Here is a 25,313-nt window from a genome sequence, read left to right on the forward strand (position 1 = left end):
GGGTACCGCATTGCCTTGCATAGGCGGGTTCCTACCTTTCTCTCTCTCTCTCTCTCTCTCCGATAGAAAGAGACAGGATGAGTGATGAAAACTGTAGTAATTGTAGCCTCTGTGTGTGTGTGTGTGTGTGTGTGTGTGTGTGTGTGTGTGTGTGTCTCACTCTCTGTCGGTCCGTCTGTCTCTCTCTCCGTGTGCCTGATCGCGTGTCTCACTGTGAGAAGTCAAGACAGCCAAAATCAACATGAACGTAGTGTTTCATTTTTACACGCAAGAAATAGAGAAGACGCCGAAACGATCGCTGCAGACCAATTTATTCATTCACTGGCAGTAGAAAGTGAGCACATCCTCCTGGTTTCCTCGTATCAGCACCACAGGGCAGTGAAGGCCAAAGGTCAGAGTATCCAGCCAGGCCATGTACAGAGCACTAGTGCAGTCGCTGTGTGGCACTGGAAGGCTCCTGGAAAAAGCACAACAGGACAACATTTACATGAACATAACAAAACTACACGACAAGAACAGGGACTGCTCTTACTTGACTTATGGGGAAAATATGTACAGTCAAATTTGTGCACGCTGGGGTTTGCAGCGAACCTAATCCTTCCCATCTCTTCGTGTTATCTAAATCATACTGCTTTGGAATTAGCCATGGTCTGGTGGGTTTTTGTGCATAATTTTGGATCCCTGTGGACAGACATCATAATAAAGGTTTAAAATGCCTAAAAATAATCTTTAATAAAAAAAATAAAGGCCTGTATGTATGTTTCACCTACTGTATGGCATATATCTATATGACTATATCTATATCAATATCAACATAGGTAAACCATAACTTTTGTGCTTGTTTACTTTTCAAGTGCCAGGTGCATGTAAACATCAGCATATCAATTTAATTATCTGCATGATACCACACAGTCCTTATATCGCTGTGGCTGCACCACTGTGCGACCGGCTCTGGTCGTGACAGGGGTGTCTCTGTTACCAGTGTACACTCTGGGTGTATGTTCTGCTGCGACACTGTGAGGGACAGGAACAGTCTCTGCAAGTTCATATCCCACAGCCTGTGGCTGACTGGGGACGCTGATCTCCATATCGAGAGGGTCACTGAAGGTCACACCAGGTGCACGCCTTAGGTGTCTGCGATTTCTCCTAATGACACTTCCAGAGTGCAACTGAACCTCATAGGACCTCCCATCAACTGGCTTCAGCACCCTGCCTAATCTCCAGACAGTGTGGGGTGGGAGTGGTTGTATCCTCACACAGTCACCCGTGGCAAGTATGTCCAAGTCTCTAGCTGATCTGTTGTAGTATGTAGTCTGACATTGCTGCCTGTTCTTCAGATTCTGGCTGACCTGAACAACTTCTGGCCTTAGCACGGTTGCTTTCGTTGGCAGCAGTGTTTTGGTACGGCGACTGAGTAATCGCTGTGCTGGACTACTATCCAGGCCCTGTGACGGTGTGTTGCGGTGGTCAAGAAGTGCAAGATGAGGATCCTGTCCAGCCGTTTTGGCTTTGATAAGAAATCTTTTTGCTGTCTTGACAGCTGATTCGGCTTTGCCATTGCTCTGTGGGTATCCGGGTCATGCGGTCACATGCTGAAATCCCCACTGTTTGCTGCATTTTTGGAAGTCCTGGGACGCGTATTGTGGGCCGTTGTCTGAGATCACTGAATCCGGAATGCCTTGGCGGCCAAAATGAGTTTCCAGTTTCTTTATCACTGTGGTAGATTTGGTATCTGCCAGGTAGTCTATTTCCCAAAAGTTTGACAAATAATCCACAGTGATGAGATCGTCCTTGTTGTCAAACACAAACAGATCTGTGCCCACCTTTGCCCATGGCCTGCTTGGAACTTCATGTGACATTAGTGTTTCTTTTTGTTGTTTATTGTCCACTGATCTGCAGATATCACACTTGGCTATATACTTCTTGATCTGGTTGTTCATGCCCAGCCAGTAGACACACACTCTAGCTCTACGTAGGCATCCTTCAACACCCAGATGTCTGATCTCAGTGTGTCAGGAATGATGGCATGCTCACCCCTGAAGACTATTCCATCTTGGCGGCTTAATTCTCCTTGTAATGAGAAGTAAGGCCTGATTTCACTCGGTACCTGTGACTTATCCTTGGGCCATGTCTGGCTCATTGTTTTAATGAGAAGCTGCAATGTATTGTCTTTTTCTGTGGCATGTAGTCTGTCTGAGGAGATCGGTAAGTGTTGCACCATCTTGACAGTCTCTAGATCAGCTTCCACAGGTGTACTCTCAGGAAGATAGGCTCTGCTGAGAGTGTCGGCCAGTAACATGTCTCTTCCAGGCACATAAATGACGTCCAAGTCCTATTTTTGTATGCGCAGCATCATGCCTTGCAGCCTTTTGGGTGCACTCAGTAGGGGTTTTCGTACTATGGTTTCTAATGGCTTGTGATCATTTTGGACAGTGACTTTGCGGCCATATGTGTATTGGTGAAATTTTTCCATGCTGAAAACCACTGCTAAAAACTCTTTTTCTATTTGGGCATAGCGCCCCTCAGTTTGTGTCAGTGCCCTGTTTGCGAAAGCGACTGGCTTCCCCATTTGCATCAGTGCTGCGCCCAAACCTGTGTCTGAAGCGTTACACTGTACTGTCAGCTCCTCATCAGGGTTATAATATTTCAATAAAGGGAGCATTCGCTATCGTCTCTTTCAGGTTGAGGAATGCCTCATCATGCTCTGTTGTCCATGTCCACTCACTGTCTTTGTGTGTCAGGTCTCTCAATACCTTGCATTGGTCTGAGAGGTGAGGGCAAAACTTGGTGAGGTAATTAACCATACCTATAAGCCTCTGCACTGCTTTTACATCCGTCGGTGCCGGCATCTGCCTGATGGCACGCACTTTTTCAGGATCCGCTTTGAGTCCATCTGCCGTCAAGCGGTGTCCAATGTATGTGGTCTCCTTCTGTCTCAGTCTGAATTTTTCTGCATTTAGTTTTATGTTCTTTTCCCTGCATCTGTCGAGAAACCGTTTCAGTTTTTTATCGTGATCCCGTTCCGCTTCCTCTTGTGTCTCCCCTTGTCCTGTGATCAGGATGTCATCCGCAATTATGTACAGACCAGGTACATTATCCAACGCTGTACCTACCGAATGGAGTGGCAAATGTCGTCAAATAGCTGGACTGCTCCTCCAGCTGTACATGCCAGAATCCACTCTTGACATCACACACTGTGAACACTTTCGACAAGTCTAGTAAGATGTCCTCGATGGTTGGAAGTGGGAAGTGACTGCGCTTTAGTGCTTTGTTCAATGGTTTGGGATCAATACAGACTCTTCGCTTGCCATTCTTTTTCTGTACTACCACCATAGCACTGATCCAATCTGTGCTACATTCTACAGGAGTGATTGCAGGTCTCTAAGCTCTTCCTTCAGTGGTTTCATCAAGGCCACTGGAACCTGTCTCTTTGGCAGCTGCACAGGCTTCACTGTGCTGTCCACCTCCATTTTGTATTTCCTCCAAGACAGCCATCTCCAGTGAACACGTCAGCATAACTTGTTTTGATTTATTCCATTGTCCACCCTGTTGTAGGTTTTCCTGCTGTGATTATACTGTCTATTGTCATGATATTCTCATGGTGTACTTTAATCAGTTTCATTGCCTCACTGGCTTTCCTACCCAACAGAGGCACTGCACTGTCCGTATTTACCACTTGGAACTCCAAGCGATATTGCTTGTGATTTCTTGGATATCTTATTTTAATGTTACATTTCCCCATTGGCCTCAGCTTGCTTTTGTTGTACATGACTAGTACACTTTTAGTGTGTTCCAGCTCGGTGTCTAGATTCAGCAGGTTAATGGGGATGATGTTGCAACTAGCACCACAGTCTATTTGGAATTGACCATGTCTTTGCCTAGTAGCATGCCAGCATAGAGAAGCTGAGTGTCGTCTTTAACTGTGTTGTTCTCTTTCACATCCTGTACTCTCTCTGGGTCTGCATCTTTGCCTGAGTCTGTCTCCACTGCATCCACTATCTCAGTGTCTGTCACAGTGATACATGTTATAGCTTCATATTCATCACTCACATACTCTGTTGCTATTGTACTCACATTTTTCTCTTCCTCCTTTGGTCTGGTTTAGCTTACATTTGGCTGCAAAGTGGTTCTCTCTGCCACACTTTGCACACTTCTTTCCGAACGCCGGACATTTCTGTTTGTTTCTTTCATGTGTTCTTCCGCAGAATTTACACTCCACTGTGTTGTTACCTTTCCACTGGTACTGTGCTCCTTGAACGGCATGCACCTCTTCAACCATCGGCCCGGTGATGGTTTTAATGTTCTCCTTAGAGAGCTCTGCGGCTCTGCACAGTTGCAAACATGTGTCAAGTGTCAAGTTTTTCTCCCGTAGCAGTCTTTGTCTCATGATCGTGTTGTTACCACCACACACAATCCTATCATGAATGAGCGGGTCTCTCAAAGTCCCAAAGTTGCATGTTTTGGCCAGCAGTCTCAGTTCAGTGACTGTCTATATTTTCACTGGCGCTCTGGTTTCTCGTGAAGAAACGATAGCGTTCGAGAATCTCGTTCACGCTGGGGTTGCAGTGATCATCAAACTTTGTGATGATATCCTCTATCTTCCATGCATCCTTAGCTGTGTCGCCCATCAGGGTATCCAAAAGTTCCCTGCCACTCTCGCTGACAAGATAGCTGAACAGTTTTACCTTCTGTTTATCATCAGCTTCAGCCATTGCCAGATCCACATAAAGAGCAAACTCATCCCTCCAATTCTTCCATGTTTTAGAAAGGTTGCTGGAGTCCAAACACAAAGTTTGTGGCGGCTTAAGTCCCTCCATGGAATCACGCGGCAGTCGCACGCTAGCGGCTCAAACTAGCATTAGTTAACCCTCTTCTGATCGGAGAAAACTTGCACGCACTCAGACAGAGTCCTCTTCCGCTGCCACCATGTTAAGGTTAGTTACTTAATCAAAAGAAGGGTACACTCTTCTTACTGTTTCACCCCAGTCGGTTATAAACTTTAATACACGTTGGCGCGTACGGTACATTCTGCTCGGTCCGGTTACACAGGCGGTGTCACAACAAAACATGTCCGTGTGTCCCACGGAACTAAACAATGGTTCCTAACTATAGTTCCTATTGTTACAACTCACAGTTTCATACTTTTTAGCTGTGTTGCATTCAGACACTTGCTCAATTAAACAAAAACTTATGGTTGTGGTTGGAAATCTCCAAATAAGATAAACGATCATTATTATATTGTATTACATTTGGCCCCTTAGTTACAATCACGATAAATCTTAATGCTTCAGCATTTATACACACTATATAAACATTTACTAAATTGTTTATAACACACTAGAATGTAGGGTTAACAGCACAAATAATTGTTTATTAACATTCTTTTCAACCACTATAACTCCTCCTATGGGCACCCAGTGGATGCTTGTTAAAAACAGGCTAATGAATGGCAATAATGTAAAACACAGTTAGTTACAAGAATATAAACTATGTCTTCATAAGTGAAGTTAAATTTGATTAACAAATGCTATACATTAATAACGACTTAAAATGTCTTTATGTACAGTATGCGTCTACTTTTTAGTTTTAATCACTTCCCTTCAAAACAAAGAGGTGGAGTGAATATTTTCGTTAACCTGAAGTGATAATGTAAACTGTGTACTCACACAACCACGAGAGCAGCCCGTTTTGAATTCCTCCGGATGATTTCATTCAGTCTCACTTTTGCCTCAGACTGGGAAGGAAGAAATTTGAGTTTATTGACAGTGAATTGCATTAACATGGACAGCATGTTGTTGGCCATGAATTATGTTTACACACACACAACACAACACACACACACACACACACACACACACACACACACACACACACACACACACACACACACACACACCTTAAGTTTGAAGGCCTCAAACTCTCTGTCTGATATTTTCCATGGAGCGTTTTGAGAGACTGAGACACCTTCCTGCGGTTCATCATATAGCCTGAAGGGGGCGACACTGTCCACAAACCTATCAAGGCTTAAAAGCAGCAAGAAGAAGAAAAAAGGACAGAAGTCAGTATGTGATGAAGGACATAGAAAAACAGTGTCTTGGTCTTTGAAGGTTCAAGGACCTCTTAAAGCTATAGTGCACAACTATTTTATATTAATGAACGTCTGTTACATTCAAGCCATTGCCAAATGAGTTGATACAAAGCAAACTAGAACTGTAAGCAGTTATGACATGGTCCAAGCCTACCCGGCGCATTTGCAGATATTTTAACGTAGCAAAATTATTTTGATACATTTTGGTAAGGTTCTTCTGGAGATGCTATGGGCCAAGTTTCGTGCATATCGGATTCACTGCGTAGAATGATTTTGAAAAAGAAGGTTTTCCACATTTCGTGATTGCGCAAAAAAAGTACTACATGGAAATGGGCTTGTCCTACGTCATGTGAGTCAGGTTGATTTAACGCGTGGATATAAAGTTTTTAAATGTGTGATGTGTAATCAGGGAGTTATAGGCCAAAACGCCTCTAACATCTTAATAGTGCCACCTAGTGGTCCACATGTACAATCTTTGGTATGTGAGGTCTAAGACGCATTCTACCCTGAACATTTTGATTTGGTCACATTAGTTTAAGAGGTGAATACAAACATGGTTTCAAATCAGTATACCATTATAGGTGTGGCCTCAGGAGTGGCCCAAGATATTACCCTTCAAATTTCGTAAAAATTGGATGCGGCGTTCACAAGCGCCCCCTAGTGGCCAATAATCGCTACATTTGTTCCAGTGCATTTGAGTGTCATGCCAAATAAAGATCTTGAGTTTTGTGTTGATAGTATTTAATTTGGTCAAGATATGTAAAAGTTTGCGTTATGGTTGCTAGCTACAAATATTTGTTGGTTCGTAGTTTGTGCATCTTCAAAGGAGAATTCCGGCCAATTTTTACGTTAATCTTGATCGCTATAGCTACGCGAGTACTTTCGATAGAAAAAACCCCGACCTGAATCAGTGCAGGTAACACGGAGAAGTTGCAGCTATGTACTACAAGCGTCCCCTGAGCTAAAACAGCAGTGGTTGGGGCAAGTTTTAGAGTGCCTTTGTGCCTCTTAACAGACACAAAATGCAATTAATATGTCTACTTCCATACAACATTCCTTTGATAATTTTTTGTCACGAGGGTCCATAGATTCTACATGCAAATCTTCGTGCAGATAGGACTCTTGATCTAGGAGGAGTTAGAGAAACTAGGTTTTGCATATATTGCGATTTTGCATATACCGCGTTGCCTTGCAAACATGGCCCCCAGGCCCCTCAGGCTTGGACTACTAATAAAAACCTGCGCGATTTCAATAGCGTTCACAGCTCCGCTGCTACTTGGAACCGCATTGCCTTGCATAAGCTGGTCCCTAGCCCCCTCGGGCTTGGACCCCTAATGATCTTTACGATTACAATAGGGTTTCTCAGTATGGCTATGTTTACAAAATGATGTTGTCTGGCGACATTTGTGGGCAGCAGCTTGAGTGGTGCGTTTTAAATCTCCACTGAGAAAGAAAATCAGTAAGTAAGTAAATTACCTCCTCTGAAGAGTCCATCATCTTTAATCCTCTTTGGCCTCCTTGATCTGACTGGATAAATGCCACTAGCAACTACGTGGAGGAGGGGTGGAGGTGGTGCATGATCACCGAAGGCTTGCGTCATGTGAATTATTGTCGTTACTAAGGAATTTCTCATGAGGGCGACATAAACTACACACTATGGCTTTAACATTTACCCAAAACTAAGTGTCTGTCGGTCATTAATGATGGACAAGTTAAGGTGAAATTTCCAGGGGTGTTAAATTTAATACCACCGAGTAAAAAGATTAAAAGTGCACTAAAGAGATTGTGGTTTATTTGTTTTTGAACAAATGTGATCTTTATGTGATCGTATGTGTTTGTGTGTGGAAAAATCCATGGGGATGTCAACCCTGGAAAGTATAACTTGGGACGCCAGAGTAAAAAATTACAGCACGTGGCTTTAATGTTTTGTTTGTTCAAAATAAAGCTATACCTAAACATTGAACATGAAAGCCTGTTATTATAGACAGACCCCTTCCTTTTTCAGTACAACTGTTCTTATTTCAGTGTATGTTTCTAATGAATGCAGAGTTATCCCGGACATACTTCTTGGCCTGTGGACGCCTCTCGCAGTCTGTCATGACTGTAACCTCGTTAAAATCCAAACGAAACCGTTTCAGAAGAGCAAGCATCCTAAAAGAAACAACAGTCAAAGTCTCAGCACATCAGTTTCCTCAGACAATACTGCATTACCATAATGCATTTCATACACAACAGTGTACATGAAGCCTGACTTTTAAAGAAATCTGAATTTTTCTGTATAAAATGTAAATATATTGCACACAATATTTCAGACATCCCATGGGCTCACCACCTGAAGGAAAAATCTGTTAGTCTAAATAAAAATGTTATTTAATATAAATCTATATGGTTTAAAAAAAAGATGCAAATATATAAATTCAGATCATTATAAGTCCAAATTAAATTTTCCGCTGGACTATATATACATATTTGGAGTTTTGCATGGGGAAAACAGTTAATAATTGTATGTTTGCATTCTCACCAAATTCCTTCTTACTTTTCCAACATCACTTGAATGAACATGGACTATTAATGTTTAATTTCAAATTGGTATATTGAGAATTTATTCTGTAGCTCAGGAAAAGTGAAAAAAGTAGAGGGACTCTACTCTAGTTCTTGATGTGCAGGATGAGAAGCTATCCTGTGCTCACCAAAAATGTATTAATTATTATTTTTTCATTATTACTCTATTATCCCAGAGGTAAAATAGAGACTACATACTCTTTGCGGCTTTCCTCCATGTTTAGTTCCTCTCCTACAATGAAGACTCTGACCTTACAGCGGCTCCAGCGTTTCCTCCTGCTGAGCAGGTAAGGCACCAGCAGAGTCAGACCTTAAAAGAGAAGAAAGAGAAATACTGCAGCTAACAAAGATGATCTATGAAAAAAAAACTTTTTTGCATGCCTCTGCATCCAGCGAGTGTTGGGGAGTAACGGAATACATGTACCGTTACATATTCAGAATACAAATTATGAGTAACTGTATTCCGTTACAGTTACAATTGAAATAGTTGGTATTTAGAATACAGTTACATTGTTGAAATCAATGGATTACATGACGATACTTATCTGTTTCACGAGTTTATTCACTCTGAATAAATTAAGGCAACTCCATGCATTTCCCAGAAGCCCCAATATGAAAACAAAAAAATTAGCTATTTGCGTGATCAGTCACAATGGAGTCGGAACCGGCACAACAGAGCCAGGGCAGGAATGCGTTTCTATCTTGGAAATTGGAAACAGCATTTCACATTAAAAGAACGAACAGGGAGAATGAAATATAACTGTTCAGTGTAGCCTCTGCTTGCCAGCAACCAATCTCCTTTCAGCGTCCAAATTACTCCACCTCCAACCTGAAGAAGCATCTTAAAGTACGTTTTTTTTTTTAATTAGCCAAGTGTAGTCGTCTGCTGTAGTCTTAGTGGTCACCCTGCTATTTTATAGTTGACGTGCGACTTTACATTCTCCTATGTGCTGATTTACTAGCTCCAGAGCTGTTGAAAGACTGACTAGCCCTGTTTGACATGCTAACTAACGTTAGCTAATGTTAGCTAAAATTAGCTCGTGGTAGCTTAGACTGCGGTTAGATTTTTGTAGTATGCAGTTCGGGACTACAAATACAACAATCTATCTGCTTGTTTGGGTACACATTCAGCCAGTTGGAATAGAAGAACACACCAGAAAGGCCTGTTTAGTAAGCTGTATGTGATGGTCGCATTCCTACACTAATAAAATGCAATTCAATGTGGAAGTAATCCAAGTATTCAGAATACGTTACTCAGATTGAGTAACGTAACGGAATACGTTACAAATTACATTTGTGGGCATGTATTCTGTATTCTGTAATGGAATACGTTTTGAAAGTATCCATCCCAACACTGTATCCAGCACATACTGTCAGACATAGAGGTGGCTCCTCCTTGTGTCCACCGACCATTATTGTACTAAAACTATCCTACTATTCCCTGACCATTGGTGTCCGCCACAGTGTTCAGGGGGTTACCACTGTTATGGGTTTGGTGTGTTTTGTCTTATTTTGGTAATCAGTTTTTTTCTGTTTTGTATTTTTGCCCTGTTTCCTGTTTTATTTTGACGGTCTGGTTTTCTGTCTTGTCTTGTCTTATTTTACTTCCTGTGTTTTCCCTCCCTTGTGATTGCCCTTATGTGTTTCACCTGTTTCCCAGCCTTGTGTCACCTGTCTTGTGTTTCCCGTTACCCTGTTTATTTAGTCTTTGTCTTCCCCTTGTCTGGTGATCATTTTGTGTTTTGTGTTAGTTCTTGTCAGTATGTTTCAGTCTTGTGCCTGCAGTCTGAATCTCCCTACGGTCTTTTGTTTCTGTAAGTTTTTTTTGCTATTAGTTTGTTCTAGTCTCTGTTTTGGTTATCAGCCTTTTCCTCATGTTTTTTGTCATTATTCTTGGACATTAGTTTTGCCTGCTTCTTTTGACTCCTTGTGTTTTTGCCTGCTGGATTTTTGGACTCTTTGTTTGTATTGACTCTTCGTTTAAATAAATCCTCAAGCTCAAACTTTTTCCTGCCTGGTCTCCTGCATTTGGGTCCACTTTTTCCCTGCGGCACATAACAACCAACCCTTAAGGCACCTAAGACCCTGAGATCACAGCTCCCCGTGACAGCTTCAGCAGTGTAAGTTTTGATCATTGCCCACTCAGGTTCAATGCCCTCAACCTCCAGAGGGATGCCAGAAAAGTTCCGCCGGCAGTGTGAGTTGAAGATCTGTCTGAAAGGGCCTCCTCCAGAAGTCCCCAGTTACCCATATAATATAATTATATTGATTATCACAGATAACCAACAAGTCATCAGCATAAAACTAGTGTATTGGGCTGGTTTCGTCAGTTCTAACCTCCATCATCTGCTATCCAGTAGATGTCGATGGTCTTCTTCCCCTGGTCATCCTGAAACGCTGTCTCGATCTCACCACTATCGCCTTCATCGGTCATATCGTGAGCTGGAACTGCAAAAGAAGGAAGATTGAGCTGCGGGGGCAATATTTATAATTACTAGTTATAATTGGTAGTATTAGGAAGCAAAAATGCACTCTAAGGTGTCCAAATATAATAAAAAAAAAAACTAATATTTACGAAGTGGTGGCGCTTTTAGCTCTGTTTTTAGTCTATACCAACTCAGAAATATCTGGCTTAGCTACTACATGCTCCACAATCTTCACCAGTTTGTACACTCAGGTGTACAATGGATTTTCAGAGCTTTTTCACTTAGGGACCGTTCGGTATTTATGGAATGGTCCACCGGAGGAAAATAGGGGAGGGTCATGTCTCTTATTCTTTGCTGAGGGGAGGGTCATCCAACATTTTTCAGTCCAGAGGGGGTGACCCAACTTTTGTATTCATGAAACGGCAACATTTCAAAGTGGCTTGTTTGGTGCATATTTTTCCATGTAGCTCTTAGTCTCGGCCCTCCTTCGCTACCAGATGGGTCTGACCCATGAGTTTGCTGGGGGACGGGGAGCTGCCCCCTGGTGGCTGAAACGGATAATTGCATTGTTTAAAAAAATGAGTGGAATAATTACGTCTTGCATGATCAGATATTTTATAAATATCTTTAACACAAAACAACTAAATGGTGGTAGGTAATGCATCTGATTTCATATACTACTTTAAAAAGTATTTCCTGGCTGATGATGGCGGCAGCAGGACGTAAAAAACGAAAATGACTGCTAGTCTGGACCTCTTACTGTGCCAAGTTTGCAATAAAGGTTTCCTAAATGCCACATTTGATGTCAGCTTACTAATTGTGGGTTTTGTGTAGATTTGGACTTTTATACGTTTATTCCACTTTGTTTAAATGACGAAGTGGATGAAGCCTAGTGACGAGTCCATAGCAACCAGTTTGTGTGTTGAATGTTACCCAGAGTGCCTTGCTGAATGGTCTCAATATTTTGTTCATGTGAATACTAGTTTACTAGAGGAGTAACTTAGTATTTGAAGTAATGCAGTAATGCAGGAAGTGTGCGTTTAGTTTCCATGCTTATTGTGTTTCCACAACAATGTTAGTGAGTAAATCTACTGACATGGCCACCACATCATAACAGAGGAGTGTGATGCGTCAGATGAGGATGCAGAGGTTTAGTCACATATGACATGGCTGTTAAAAAAACAATGGGAATCTGTATATTTGCCAAGCGCAAACCAGTACAGACGGTATCAATAAATTGCTGGGGGAGGGTCATGCGTTTTTTCCAAATTGTTTTGGAGGGTCATAGAAATTGTGCGAGCACAAGGCGAGAGATGTTGAATGTCATCAATGTTCCCACTCTGATCAAGGCCTTTTATATGATGACCAGGGTTGGGAGTAACGCGTTACAAAAGTAAAACAATTACAGTAATGTATTCATTTTTGCTGTAACACAGTAATATAACGCATTACTAATTACATTTCGGTAATATTTTACTCGTGGTGTATTGTTTTTTTTTTAAGACTTCACCAACACCGCGACACATTTCTTCAGGGAAAAAAAGGGGTTGCTGTATTCGATGGTTGAGATAACTGCAGAGACGGATACATTTGCGGAATGGACATTATTTTCAGGAGTTATTACGCTGCAAGTGAGCTGTCCTGTTTCAGTCTCCGAGGTCAGAGCCAACCATAGACGGTACGAACAACATCTGTGTCCAACAGGTGACAGTACGTCAGCGCGGACATCAGTGTGTCCGAGCTGCTGTCAGATATAAACATGTTGGGTATTAATGTTGAGGTTTGCTACACGTAATATCATTGCATTTTATCAGCCGTGAAGAGTAACTATGCCTATAGTGGAATGGCTTTCAATGGCGACCAAAACCGCTTGTCTCTTACTGTGACCATTTTCTGTTCAATATGTTGCAGTTTTACAAACAAGAAAGTGAACAACTTAAGCTTGACGGACATGTTTTACATCTAGCGTCTCACGTTCATCTAAGTAAGCTAGCAAGAGTACACAACAGACAACTTCCATGTAGGCTACTTCAAAATAAAAGCACTTCCTGTGACAGTTTGCAATAAAATTAAATTACTGTTAAATAAGGTTGTGTACCTTTTCACATATTAGCTGTAAATCAAGTACTGTAGATAATGTGAATAGTGAGTTTTAATCACACTATAATTGACCATTTCCTTTAGAGTGTTTTAAACTAAACGACATGAAATTCTTATTCAAGTGCTATAAATAAACATTTTACAATAATGCCGTACTTCAATACAATGTAAGGTACTTTTAATTGAGTATTTTCATTTTCTCGTATTTGCCTATTGTACGTTTTACTTATCTATTTCTATAGCTTTAGTTACTTTGCATATTCATATTAATTATACAAAATATTAGGAATAATCTATGATATATTAAAGTGGATAAAGAGGAGACTTTATTGGTCCAGTGGTGAAATTCACAAGCTAGCTACCAAATCAAACATCCGCTGTTATTTTGGTGAAAGTAACTCAAAAGTAATGCAAATAGTGTAACGCATTACAATTCAGAGACAGTAATATTGTAATATAACTAATTACTCTCAAATGACAGTGACTAGTAATCTATAATGTATTACATTTTGGAAGGAACTTCCCCAACACTGATGATGACAATACTGCCAGCTGTTCCAGCAGTATTCCTCTCTCTGTCATCCTTTGTTTAGCTTTTTGGCTAGTAGCCGACGTGAAGTGAGCTGACCTGACCCTGACCTACCGCAAGCTAAATTACGAAAAGTGAACACGTCACGTCATTAGAAAGCCTACCTTGGAAAAAAATACAAATCACATTCTGGTAACGCAGTGTTACTTGGATTACTGTAAAAAAAATTACTGTTTTGAAAATTGTAATCCCTTACACTACTTGTTACAGTGGAAAGAAATATTACAGTAATATATTACTAAGTAATGCATTACTGCCCAACATTGGCGGGGAACAACAGATTCCAGAGATAATTCTCTGTGGGTTCATCACTACGAGGGACCCCTTTCATGGTATTCTATTTAAGTTACAGTTAGATGTGGATTGTTTAGGATTTCATGGTACAGATGATTATTCAGGAGTGGAATAGAAAGTCAATACAATGTCCTCAAAGTATTGTATTCTAAGGTATATGTTTGCTCACCAGGTTCCTTCTCAGAAGATTGCTGGTCTTCTTTTTCAATGGATTCATCAGGCTCAAAACCCTGGTTCACTGGAAGACAGACATTGCATCCTTAACCATTTTGTTTTCAATATTATACAAATATGTCATGTTGTAGGAAATCACACAGATAAAATTAAGACAAAATGATTATAAAGTCTGGATATCTAACCTTCAAATTCAAACTGGTCAGAGGTATCCAATCCTTCCATCATCCTCAAGATACATAGACAGTAGTTGGAGTCGAAGGTATCGCTAGAGATAAGAAAAGGAAGTTAAAATGGTTTGAAAGTAGTAATGATGATACAAATAATTACATGTTATTCTTACTGCACCTGTAAGCACCAATTAGAGACAGCAATGACTTTTTAAAATGTGCAATATTTCCTCAGGCTATAGAGAGCTGTTTAATCCTTCAATGACAGTAAAACCAGTAAAATATTTTCTTTAACTACACTCACTTTATGGTGGTGATATAATCTTCAATGCTTTCAGGAGAACTGTCCCTCCAGTTTGACTTGAAGCCCAGGACCAGAATGTTGGGCTTCAGCTTGCCAAGACCAGAAGCCTTGAGAAAATGTCAAATGAGAAGATAAATTATATTTAAAGTTTCATAAAATACAAATTAAAACATAATTTAGGTAGAAAAACTGTACTATGTGAGTAACAGGATGTTTAAATGTTCTAATGAAAGTTATATTTAGCACCCAATAGATGACTCCTACTCTAATGAGAAAAGATACAAATACGGAAAAAGTCAAAATTGCGAGGATGACAGTATAAATTGTGCTTAACAGGTTGTCATCTTAAAACAGAATCTGAAGCCAGATTAATCCCTAGCAAATGTTCTTAATACGATTGAAGCTGTAGTTATTTCCCACAGATAAACACATGCAGATGTTTTACCTGTAGCAAGTGTCGAGCTCCAACTCTGAGGCTGTCAGCAGTGAAAGGAGAATAAAAGGAGCGCACCTTCCTCTTGTTCATCCACTTTACCAACCGATCTGTGTCAACCTGTGGCCGAGTCTGTCTGTCCTGATCCTTAAAGGACAAGGAGATTCAATAAAAGACATAAAAGCAAAATTAAAACATTGAACATGACCAGTAAAACATGTCTGATGAAAAGCTACTGTAAGGAGGATTGGGTGGTTTTCTAATACAAGGATATGAATCATCTCTCTTATTTTCCTTTTGGTAACAAAACTGTTGACTTTAAATGACTGACCATGATTATGTCTCCACAGATCATGAGGCTTGCATTTTTGGTAAAGGAGTTAACAAAGTCCACCAGGGCTGGTCGCTGGGTTGGTGGCCCAGTTAGGACCAGACATTGCGGTCTGAAGGAACACATAAAATGTTAACACACTACTTTTCTACTCACTGAGAAGTATGTGATCAATTTGTAGTTAAAAATGGATTAGACAAATACTATAGAGAGAAGTCTATATGCCGATTAGGAATATTGATGCAAGATATAACTGAGGCTTTTGGTCACTCACCTAAAATTTTTGATATGATCCTCTACACCAGATAGAGCGAGAGAGGCAGACAAAGCCATGTTGTATTTACCTGCCTGGATTGATGAACCCCAGTTCAACTCTGTAGATATCAAAACACACATATGTAAGGTGAAATCACACTGTTCTGACTTGTTCTGTTCCAGTCATAATATAGGCCAGGCTATTCTCATCAGAACATAGTTGCATTTCAAAACATATTCTCTCTTTTGGACTTACTTGGCTTCTTGTAGTAGATGTATAGACACAGGAGGATGAATACGATCAGAGTGATGAGACCAGCCCACCAGCTAAATAGGAACATCAGTACAAAAGAGACCACTGCTCCAAATAAAGATACCCATTTATCGTAGTAAATAAACTGCGGCCTCCAACCTAAAGGGGGACGACAGTGACAAATAGACAGTGTTGGGGAGTAACATGAACCGGCGTTACATATTCAGAATACAAATTATGAGTAACTGTATTCCGTTACAGTTACAGTTAAATAGTCGGTATTTAGAATACAGTTACATTGTTGAAATCAATGGATTACATGATGATACTTCTCTGTTTCACGAGTTTATTCACTCTTGCAACTCCATGCATTTCCCAGAAGCCCCAATATGAAAACGAAAAAATGAGCTATTTGCGTGATCACTGATAGAGGTAGAGATGGAGCCTGAACCGAGCTAGGGCAGGAATGCATTTCTATCTTGGAAATTCAAACAGCATTTCACATTAAAGAAAGAGAAGGGAGAATGAAATATAACTGTGCAGTGCAACCTCTCCTTGCTAGCAACCAACCTCCTTTCAGTGTCCAACCTGAAGAAGCATCTTAAAGTACTTTTTTTTATTATTAGCCAGGGGTAGTCGTCTGCTGTAGTTTTACTGGTCACCTTGCTATTTTATAGTTGACGTGCGACTTTACATTCTCTTACGTGCTGATTTACTAGCCCCAGAGCCGTTGAAAGACTGACTAGCCCCGTTTGACATACTAGCTAACGTTAGCTAAAATTAGGTCGTGGTAGCTTAGACTGCGGTTAGATTTTTGTAGTATGCAGTTCGGGACTACAAATACAAAAATCTATCTGCTTGTTTAGGTACACATTCAGCCAGTTGGAACAGAAGAACACACCAGAATAGGCCTGTTTAGTAAGCTGTATGTGATGGCCGCATTCCTACACGCATTATAAAACGCAATTCAATGTGGAAGTAATCCAAGTATTCAGAATACGTTACTCAGATTGATTAACGTAACGGAAAACGTTACAAATTACATTTGTGGGCATGTATTCAGTATTCTGTAACAGAATACGTTTTGAAAGTATCCTTGCCAACACTGCAAATAGATGACTTTCAGGTGAAATAACACATAACCTTTGATCTTACATAGGCACACCTCTGTCCAATATGGCAGCCAGAGGGATCACTGTTTCTAGACATGTAATGACTTTGCATTGGTTACAGTTTGGCTCCTATATCTCCTGACAATCCCTTGGTTAGAAGAGAGCAAGGTAAGGCAAGACAGCCTTATTTGTATAGCACATTTCAGCAACCGGGCAATTCAAAATGCTTTACATGAAACATTAACGAGCAGTTAAAAACAATTAAAAACAGATAAAATACAAGAATAAATGTTACAGTGCAGTATAAGAAATTAACAATTACTTAATTATTCAAAGAAAGGCAGCATCAAAAAGAAAGGTCTTCAGCCTTGACTGAAAATAACAGAGTTGTGGCAGACCTGCAGTTTTCAGGGAGTTTGTTCCACATATGTGGAGCATAAAAACTGAACGCTGCTTCCCCCTGTTTACTTCTGACTCTTGGGACAGCAAGCAGACCTGTCCCAGACGACCTGAGAGGTCTGGGTGGTTCATAATGTAGCAGCAGATCAGAAATGTGTTTTGGCCCTAAACCGTTTAGTGATTTATAAACCAGCTAAATTATTTTGAAATCAATTATTTGAGGGACAGGAAGTCAGTATAAGTATGTCAGTGAAGTGATGTGATCCACTTATTTGGTCTTAGTGAGGACTCGAGCAGCAGCGTTGGGAATCAGCTGCAGCTGTCTGATTTTTTAGGGAGACCTGTAAAGACACCGTTACAGTAGTCAAGTCTACTGAAGATAAAAGCATGAACAAGTTTTTCCAAATCCTGCTGAGACATAATTCCTTTAACCCTTGATATATTCTTAACCCTTATATTGTGTTAGGGTCAATTTTGAGCTATTTTCAAGCTCAGATGTGTATAAACTACCATTTACTTTTTTTTATTGGAACAAGGCTTCATGATATCCTCAGACATGGCTATTCTAACACAACAAAAGTTGGTTTGAAAATTTTAGTAAATTGTAAATGTCTCAACAAAAAAAAGTAACATATGTGGTGTAACGGGTCAAATATGACCCGGTAGAGAATATTGACGGTTGTGGCCTGAAGAAAATGTAATAAAATATAATGTTAGCCTATCCAAAATTGTATGTATTTAAATGCAGTACTACCATCACATACCAACAATTCAGGAAATAATCTAATGAAATATGATTTTCAAACCATCACTCCCCATTGGGCTGTACCATTTCTCTGGTACGTTCAGACTGTGTCCTTTGCTCAGTGTTGCCAAATTAGTGACTTTGTCGCTAGATTAAGCGACTTTTCAAACTTTTTTTTCACAAAAGCGACTAGCAACAAATCTGGCGCCATAATCGGCCGTTGGACAGTCTGGCGAGGTCAGTGACTTGAGTCTGTTTGGTGTGTTTCGTGCCGTCGTCCGTTGGAGGAGCTGTCGGCCTTCATTTTCACCAACCTGACATCAGAAACACGTTTTGGAGAACTATTTTAGTACAATATGAGATCGTAATCTGAATGAGTCGCCAGTAATGGCCGTTCGAAAAATCCAAAATCCGGAAGCAGCAGCCAGATCCATGTGACACGTTTGTCAAATCAGCTGCCGGTTTTCATTTTTTGAGTGACAATACAGATTAGCGTCGCCTGCTGTTATGGAGACGTATTACGTATCGTCGCTTCGGCATGTTCCGAGGCACTTTTTTGACCAACTCGGGGAGACTGATCAGTCCAACTGCCTTTTCTGCCAACGGTTGGCCGTCTGGTTGGTGTGTAACTGCCTTTAGGGTTAAGGTTAGGGTTAGGTGCCTTGAAGTCAACGGTCGCAGCCTGGCCCCACAATATGAACAAGGTCAGTCAGTTTGGTTATCCTCCAAAAATATTCGACCACACACTGAATCCAGGAAGCTCTCGCCCTTTTGTCATTGACAAGGTCATAAATCCCTCCGCAGTCAGATTAAAACTCCCCAGAAGTATGAAGTTTCATACCACTTTCCATGTCTCCCAGCCTTTTCATTCAAGTGATCTGTGTCCTCCTCCTGACCCCCGACGACCCGCCCGTCTCATTGCTGACCTCCCTGCCTTATCTGTTCACCGCTTGCTAGATGTGCAGTGCCGGGGAAGGGGGCTTCAGTACTTGGTGGACTGGGAGGGTTATGGGCCTGATGAACATTCCTGGGTGTCATGCTCTTATATCCTGGATGCTGATCTTGTGAGGGAATTTCACCGGAACAATCTTGACAAACCTGGAGGCTCCCATTGAAGGGGGTTCTGTCAGGATCTGCAGTACTTTGTCTATTTCCCCTTGTTCTCCTGTGTTTCCCCTCTCCCTTGCTGTTATATGTTTGTTTTCCCCTGTCTGTCAGTGAGTGTTTTAGGCTGGGCGGGGCTGACCTACATCCTACTCATCAATTCCAACTCCACACACCTGCTGCTCCTCACACCTGTGGTCCATTTCTCTGATTTCTAGTTACCTGTTTTAATCCAGTCCTTTCAGTTTGTTGTGAAACGTACAGTGGTAACACCTTGGTCTTTTGTCTGTGAGTTTTTCTTGTTGCTCAGCCTTGTCTTTTGGAAACCTGCCTAATACCTGTTTTTTTCCTCTTTGCCGCAGATCACAGAAACTCACCTGACCTGTCCAGCCACGTCCAGCCTCACCTGTTGTCTCATTGAATCACTACCTCGGAAATCATTTTCTTTTAAAGTCTTTTAAGTCTTTTAAAATGAATGTGTCTGCATTGTGGATCCAGTTAAAACGTGTCAAACATAAAAAAATCTTATATTTATATAGTATCTTAGAGTCTATAGAATGGGACCTAAACGGGAGACACACTGGTAACATTTTTGAGTTTCAGTCTGTATGATAAATGAACAGTTGTACATAAAGTGGTAACATGCTATGACATGTTATGTAGACTAAAGTCTACATAACATGTCATGTCATGTAGACCAACCTTTATAATTTGAATTGCTAATTTCCATCTGTTGTCCCTGGACATATACAGTGCACTACAATAATATAGAAATGATAATTACACACGAATAGGAACACATAGGACACACCAGTGCATAGGCCTACTTATTTTTTATTTAAACTGACTTAAACTAATACACTAATAATAGTAGGGATCGCGTTCCACTCTTTTGAATAAGTTAGGGGTGTTTGAGCTAAACCATAAACAATACAATTAAAGCTCAATTAGTTTTATTTTTCAATATTATTGCAATAGTTGTAGCATTATGAGGTTTTCTTGTCCGGAGATTGTTTTAATACAAAGTGGTTATATTGTTGTGGTTTTTATTTCTAGCTGTTATTTTGGAGCACTGCAGGTAGCCTCTGTGCTGGGGGGTGTTGAGCAATAACAGCAAGAACGCATCGTCTCAAACTGTTAACAGCGTTTTCTGTGCTTGTGAACTTGCGGGTTAATTCTTCCAAGAACAACCAGCAAGAACGTTCTCCCCAATTCTTGAGATTGAGAAATACCCCATCTTAGAAGGGAGGCTGGGAGGAGCACAGATGAGTCAGCAAAGTGACTGAAGCAGGAGGCCACAGTTTGCTTTGGGTTTTCTTTTAGCTTTGAGCGCAATGTTACCATAACCCTAAACCTTAGCCATAGCAGTGGCCAGACAGGAAAGCTCAAATGAGTTGTTTTAGAAGGAAATGACAAACAGGTAACTCACCTGGAGAGTTTGTGAATGTAGCGTGAAAGCAGCTAAAGTTGATGAGGGCGTAGACACACATGAATAAGCTCGAGTTCAAGATTGCAATGGTGTCCAGGTTACCTGTAAAAATACAAGAGAGAATAATCAATCATCGACAAAAAATCCAGAGCTTTAAAGATAATTACAAAGTGCAGCATTAGATCACACCCACCAATGAGAGTGAAGGCCACAGCAATGATGAAGGAGAGTATATAGGCCCGGAGTGGCTCATCATTTTTCCCATAGCCCTTGGCAAAGACTCCAATGTATGGGTATATATTGTCTCTGCACAGACACTGGCAGATAAAGCAGAGAGTAGACATTTATTAGTATGTGCATCATGTTAGATTCGGCAAAATTTATAAATACGTTAGTATAGATATGAAGCATTTAATAACTTTTACAAACGCACTGTTTTTATCATGATGTTGCCCCTTTTGAAAGATAATTTTCACAGTTTTGCCAGTATCATATAAAGCAATAATAATAATTTTAGCAATGTCTCAGATTCGACTCTTGTCTTGGTCTGGCAGTTCAACAATTTAATACGTCCTTGAAAACCTTGTGTCTAAATTCATCACAAAGCTTTATCCTAGCAATGTACATCCGCTGAGCCAGAAAAAAATATATGTCACAGGCAGATTAACATCAGAGTGTGGCTGTTGTTTGTCACCTGAAAGATTTTAGGAGCGGAGACGAGGTAGCCAAGAGCAGACGACAAGGTGGCTGCAAAGGCACCAACAATGACGAGGTAGTACCAACCTGATAGTTGGCCCATTACCTAGTTGGAATAGTCAAAGATACATTTTTAAAATTTCATATAAAACTTAAATTAAAGTAGCTACAAGGAACTTTTAAATGTTTCTGAAACTGTTGCAATTTCCATATGATGATCATAAATGCCTGTAACAGCAAACAAGACTAACAGTGAAAAGATTTTAGGGCTCGAGCACCGACATCGTCAGGGGCAAAGGCCCTATTGAAATTCAAATGTTTCTTCTTTTTTCTTTCATTAGGGCCAAAGCACCGACAACGTTGGTTGGCAAAGGCCCTATTGGAATCGCTTGTGATTATTAGGGCCTGAGCATCGACATTGCCTGGGGCAAAGGCCCTTTTGAAATTCTAAATAGGGTCCAAGCACCAACATCAAGGCCCTATGAAATTATAATGTTATTTTTTTGTCTTTCTTACTTTCTTTTTCTTAATATTATTCTTTTCATTTGAGTCATTCTACGCATGTCAGACTTGGTGAAAGTTGTGATCAGATATGGGTCTCGGTACCAATATTGAGCAAATTGGCTCAATAGCGTCCCCTACCAGTTTTCAAAGTAAAAACCCTTTACTTTAACTTTCACGTAGAGGCATGTAATTTGGTAGGCATATGTATCATATCCAGATATACAAAAAAGCCTCTTGTACCCACCCCTTAAACCCAACAGAAGGTTGTATTGAAATTCATTTTCAGATTATGGACGATTTTAACCATTTTTAGGGGTTATACTTTAACAAACCTCCTACAGATTTATCAGTTTTCATCTGGTTCAGTTTTTATCATCAACGTGTGAATAGCAGGGCAGCAAATTTTGATATTTCCTTGCCAAACAGGAAGTGGTTTGTAACTAGCCTGTACATTGTCCAATCTGCCCCACACTGCTCAGGGTTCATAAGGGTCCTGAACTGAAGACATGTGCATATCAATACTGAGTTGTAGTTATAGCGCCACCTACTGGCAAAAGGAAGTTACAGTCATTACATTTTTATGTCCTCTTCGTAGCTGGTTTAACAGATTCACCTCAAGTGTTCAGGGAAGCCTTAATACCTTAATGCTTCAGTTTGAAGATTGGGATTTTTTGTCGAAAGGCGTTACAGTCAACCGGCATCCTGCCAGTCCCCCAGTGCTGGGAGGGACGAGGGCCCGTTCATCGCTGCTTGCAGCTTTAATTTCCTTTTTTTCTGTGACGGCTCTGCCCCCGTATCAGCCATAACTACAACAGATAACTTCTAAAATATAATTAAAATACAATTAGGTTTATATAAACAAATCTCCTGCTACATTTTACCTGATACTCAAATAGGCTTTTCTGGTGTTTACACGGAAATCTGTGACCCATTAGAATGTGTGACTGTAGAGCTGTTATAGTTATTACTGAGAAACTACCAGTGTTTCCAGGTAATCTCTGCACCTCTGGAGGTTTGGGTTAGTCTAATATTATTTATGAAATAAAAAGAAACGGGTAGTTTTGCATTTTTCAGCACTGATTCACGATTATTACACAAACTACCAGAAGTGTTTCCAGGTAAAAAGTCAGTACAGTATTACCTTGAAACAAAGGGAAATATGTTATCAAGGTTGTATGTGTTTTCAGCATTATAATATGGTAACTTGAAACCCTGCCATCGTATTACCGATTTGTAATATAAAGCTACCTGACTTACAATGCGAGACGTGGTTGTCTGTCAGTAGCCTAAAGTTACATGAAATTATTTCAATTTATTTCTTTTCAGTCTGTTTGCCTACTATTTACTTATTGTCCCCCTGTTCTTGTGTAAAGGGTCCTTGGGTTTCATGAAAGGTGCTATTACGTTGGTTGCTACAACAAACTCTTGCCAATACTTTGGCTCGTGACACAGTGACTCACGATACAGGCTCAGGATATATCCAAAGTAGGCTGTACTTACGAACTTAAGTTCCTCGTAGCCACTTTAAGGAAAACTGGCTCATTTTACAAACCCAGTAAATTTAAGATAAAAAGGCTATCATATTTGTATTCCATGATAGGCAGAAGGATTGAGTGGTACCTTTTGAGTGTTGGCCAGGCCATCTTGACAAGACTGTGACACGATGCACTCTGTGAAGTTCCAGCCGAACTGACATCCCTGACCCATACAGACACCAGTGATGTTTCCAGTCAGAATGTCACTTATATTACCAGAGGCGTCCTGCACCACACACGATGCTGGAGGAAGATGAAGATGTGAATATTTTTCTACAATTTGAGCCCATCTACCCTGTCATGCTCATGCAGATCACTGATGACACTGCCCTTAACATGAGTGATATATCCTCAGGCCCACTGCCTCCTGTCCCATCACCCAAACTAACCTAACCTCTTAAACAATCCCTACTAGTTTAGGTAATCAAATGAGAAGCAAATACATATGTTCTGTGCCAGGCAGAGTAGCAAAGTGCCTGTTGTATGCATTTATTCTCTATTTCTTTCTCTTTCCCACTCTAGCCATTTTCAAAATTGCCTACAACATACTACAGACCAATGCAGTATGCAGTATACAGTACCTACTGAATACTGTGTTAATCAGTAGTATGTAGTAAGAAATTGTTAAATTGTTTTGTTTTGTGGGATACAGTAGGCGAGATAGAGAAGTGCGAGGCAAAACGGCCTCTTTTTACTCTCCAAGTGTGGAAAGGATGACTGGTTTCGACCCGTCCAGCTGGTAATGCAGGCATTGGCTCCCTCAGATCTTGAGTTGGCCAATCGGAATTTGAGGCAGTCAATAAAAGGAGCACACCTGAGGAGAGTTTACGCTCTTGAACAGCTGTGGCTGATTTGTGTTTAAACTTTAAACTTGTATGTGGTTGGAGGTTGAGGACTGAAGGTGAGTTGGGGGTACCCTGTACATTTTACACTCTGGCTTAACTTTGTTTAGATACACCAGAGGCCATACTACGAAGCAAGATTGGGGGTGACCGAGGTAACTTCAAGTACAACCCAGGGTTTTGTCTATCACAACGGTGGGCCACTTGTTACAGGGTTGCATCGTCATGGTAACTTGTGCTGAACACCTAACCTGCTCGGGAGCAGGTTATGTTCGAGATTAGAGATCAACCGGTATAAAAGCACCGCCTACTGACCAATCAATACTTGATCGATAATGGCGTCACCATTCTTAGAACACCCGGTGGAGCTCGGTGCGCAGATAGTGAGAGGTGCGCTCAGAAAAGCTAAAACAAACATGTAGAGGATGACAATACCCAAATTACATATCTTTGTCAGTGTCTTGAGCTGTATGTAGCCTATGTGACACATCAAAGCCGTGCTCTTACAGTTTCACAGACTATATGCAAAACATTGTGTTTTTTTGCTTGGGGTAGTTTCACATGTGCTGGGTGGGTGATGCAGAGAACCTAAGCAAGAACACAGTCTGCCACGCAATACTGGATACATTTGTTGTGGGCGCTGGGATCCCATGTATGCAAGGCAACGCAGATCCCAGTACCAGCTGTGCTGGGAACCCGAATGTAATCGCATTTAAGCTTTTTATCATTTTTCCATAGCTAAAAGTGTCGCTGCAGCCGATGCAATTTTGAGGACTGGTCCAGAACCCTGCAAGAGACTTGGACACATAAATTGACACACTTCTGCCACTAGCTGCAAATTTAAAAGACCTATATCCACGCATTCCCTAAATGAAGATGAATCTTCTGATATAGGCCCCGCACGCCGCTGGATTGGGAAAACCTAGGTTGACTGAACAAGTTGATAACTACCATTGTGTAGTTAGGTT

At 40.8% G+C, this 25,313-nt stretch overlaps 1 protein-coding gene across 1 annotated transcript in view; it reads right to left on the reverse strand.

Moving 5' to 3' along the window:
• Nucleotides 1-294: 294 nt before the first annotated feature.
• The window catches only part of LOC144534155 (solute carrier family 12 member 3-like), a 43,497-nt gene continuing 18,478 nt past the window's right edge, over nt 295-25,313 (reverse strand). Inside the window, exons 12-28 of the mRNA XM_078275905.1 lie at nt 23,589-23,746; nt 21,463-21,570; nt 20,962-21,085; nt 20,769-20,870; nt 15,983-16,138; nt 15,746-15,845; nt 15,472-15,583; nt 15,153-15,287; nt 14,708-14,814; nt 14,419-14,501; nt 14,229-14,297; nt 10,988-11,098; nt 8,849-8,960; nt 8,153-8,239; nt 5,897-6,023; nt 5,667-5,734; nt 295-457 (exon numbers count right to left, since the gene is read on the reverse strand). Coding sequence (XP_078132031.1) covers nt 319-457; nt 5,667-5,734; nt 5,897-6,023; nt 8,153-8,239; nt 8,849-8,960; nt 10,988-11,098; nt 14,229-14,297; nt 14,419-14,501; nt 14,708-14,814; nt 15,153-15,287; nt 15,472-15,583; nt 15,746-15,845; nt 15,983-16,138; nt 20,769-20,870; nt 20,962-21,085; nt 21,463-21,570; nt 23,589-23,746 — 1,898 coding nt within the window. The 3' untranslated portion in view covers nt 295-318. The remainder of the gene's footprint in view (nt 458-5,666; nt 5,735-5,896; nt 6,024-8,152; nt 8,240-8,848; nt 8,961-10,987; nt 11,099-14,228; nt 14,298-14,418; nt 14,502-14,707; nt 14,815-15,152; nt 15,288-15,471; nt 15,584-15,745; nt 15,846-15,982; nt 16,139-20,768; nt 20,871-20,961; nt 21,086-21,462; nt 21,571-23,588; nt 23,747-25,313) is intronic.

Source organism: Sander vitreus, chromosome 19 (genome assembly GCF_031162955.1).
Source record: "Sander vitreus isolate 19-12246 chromosome 19, sanVit1, whole genome shotgun sequence".
Classification (NCBI taxonomy): domain Eukaryota; kingdom Metazoa; phylum Chordata; class Actinopteri; order Perciformes; family Percidae; genus Sander; species Sander vitreus.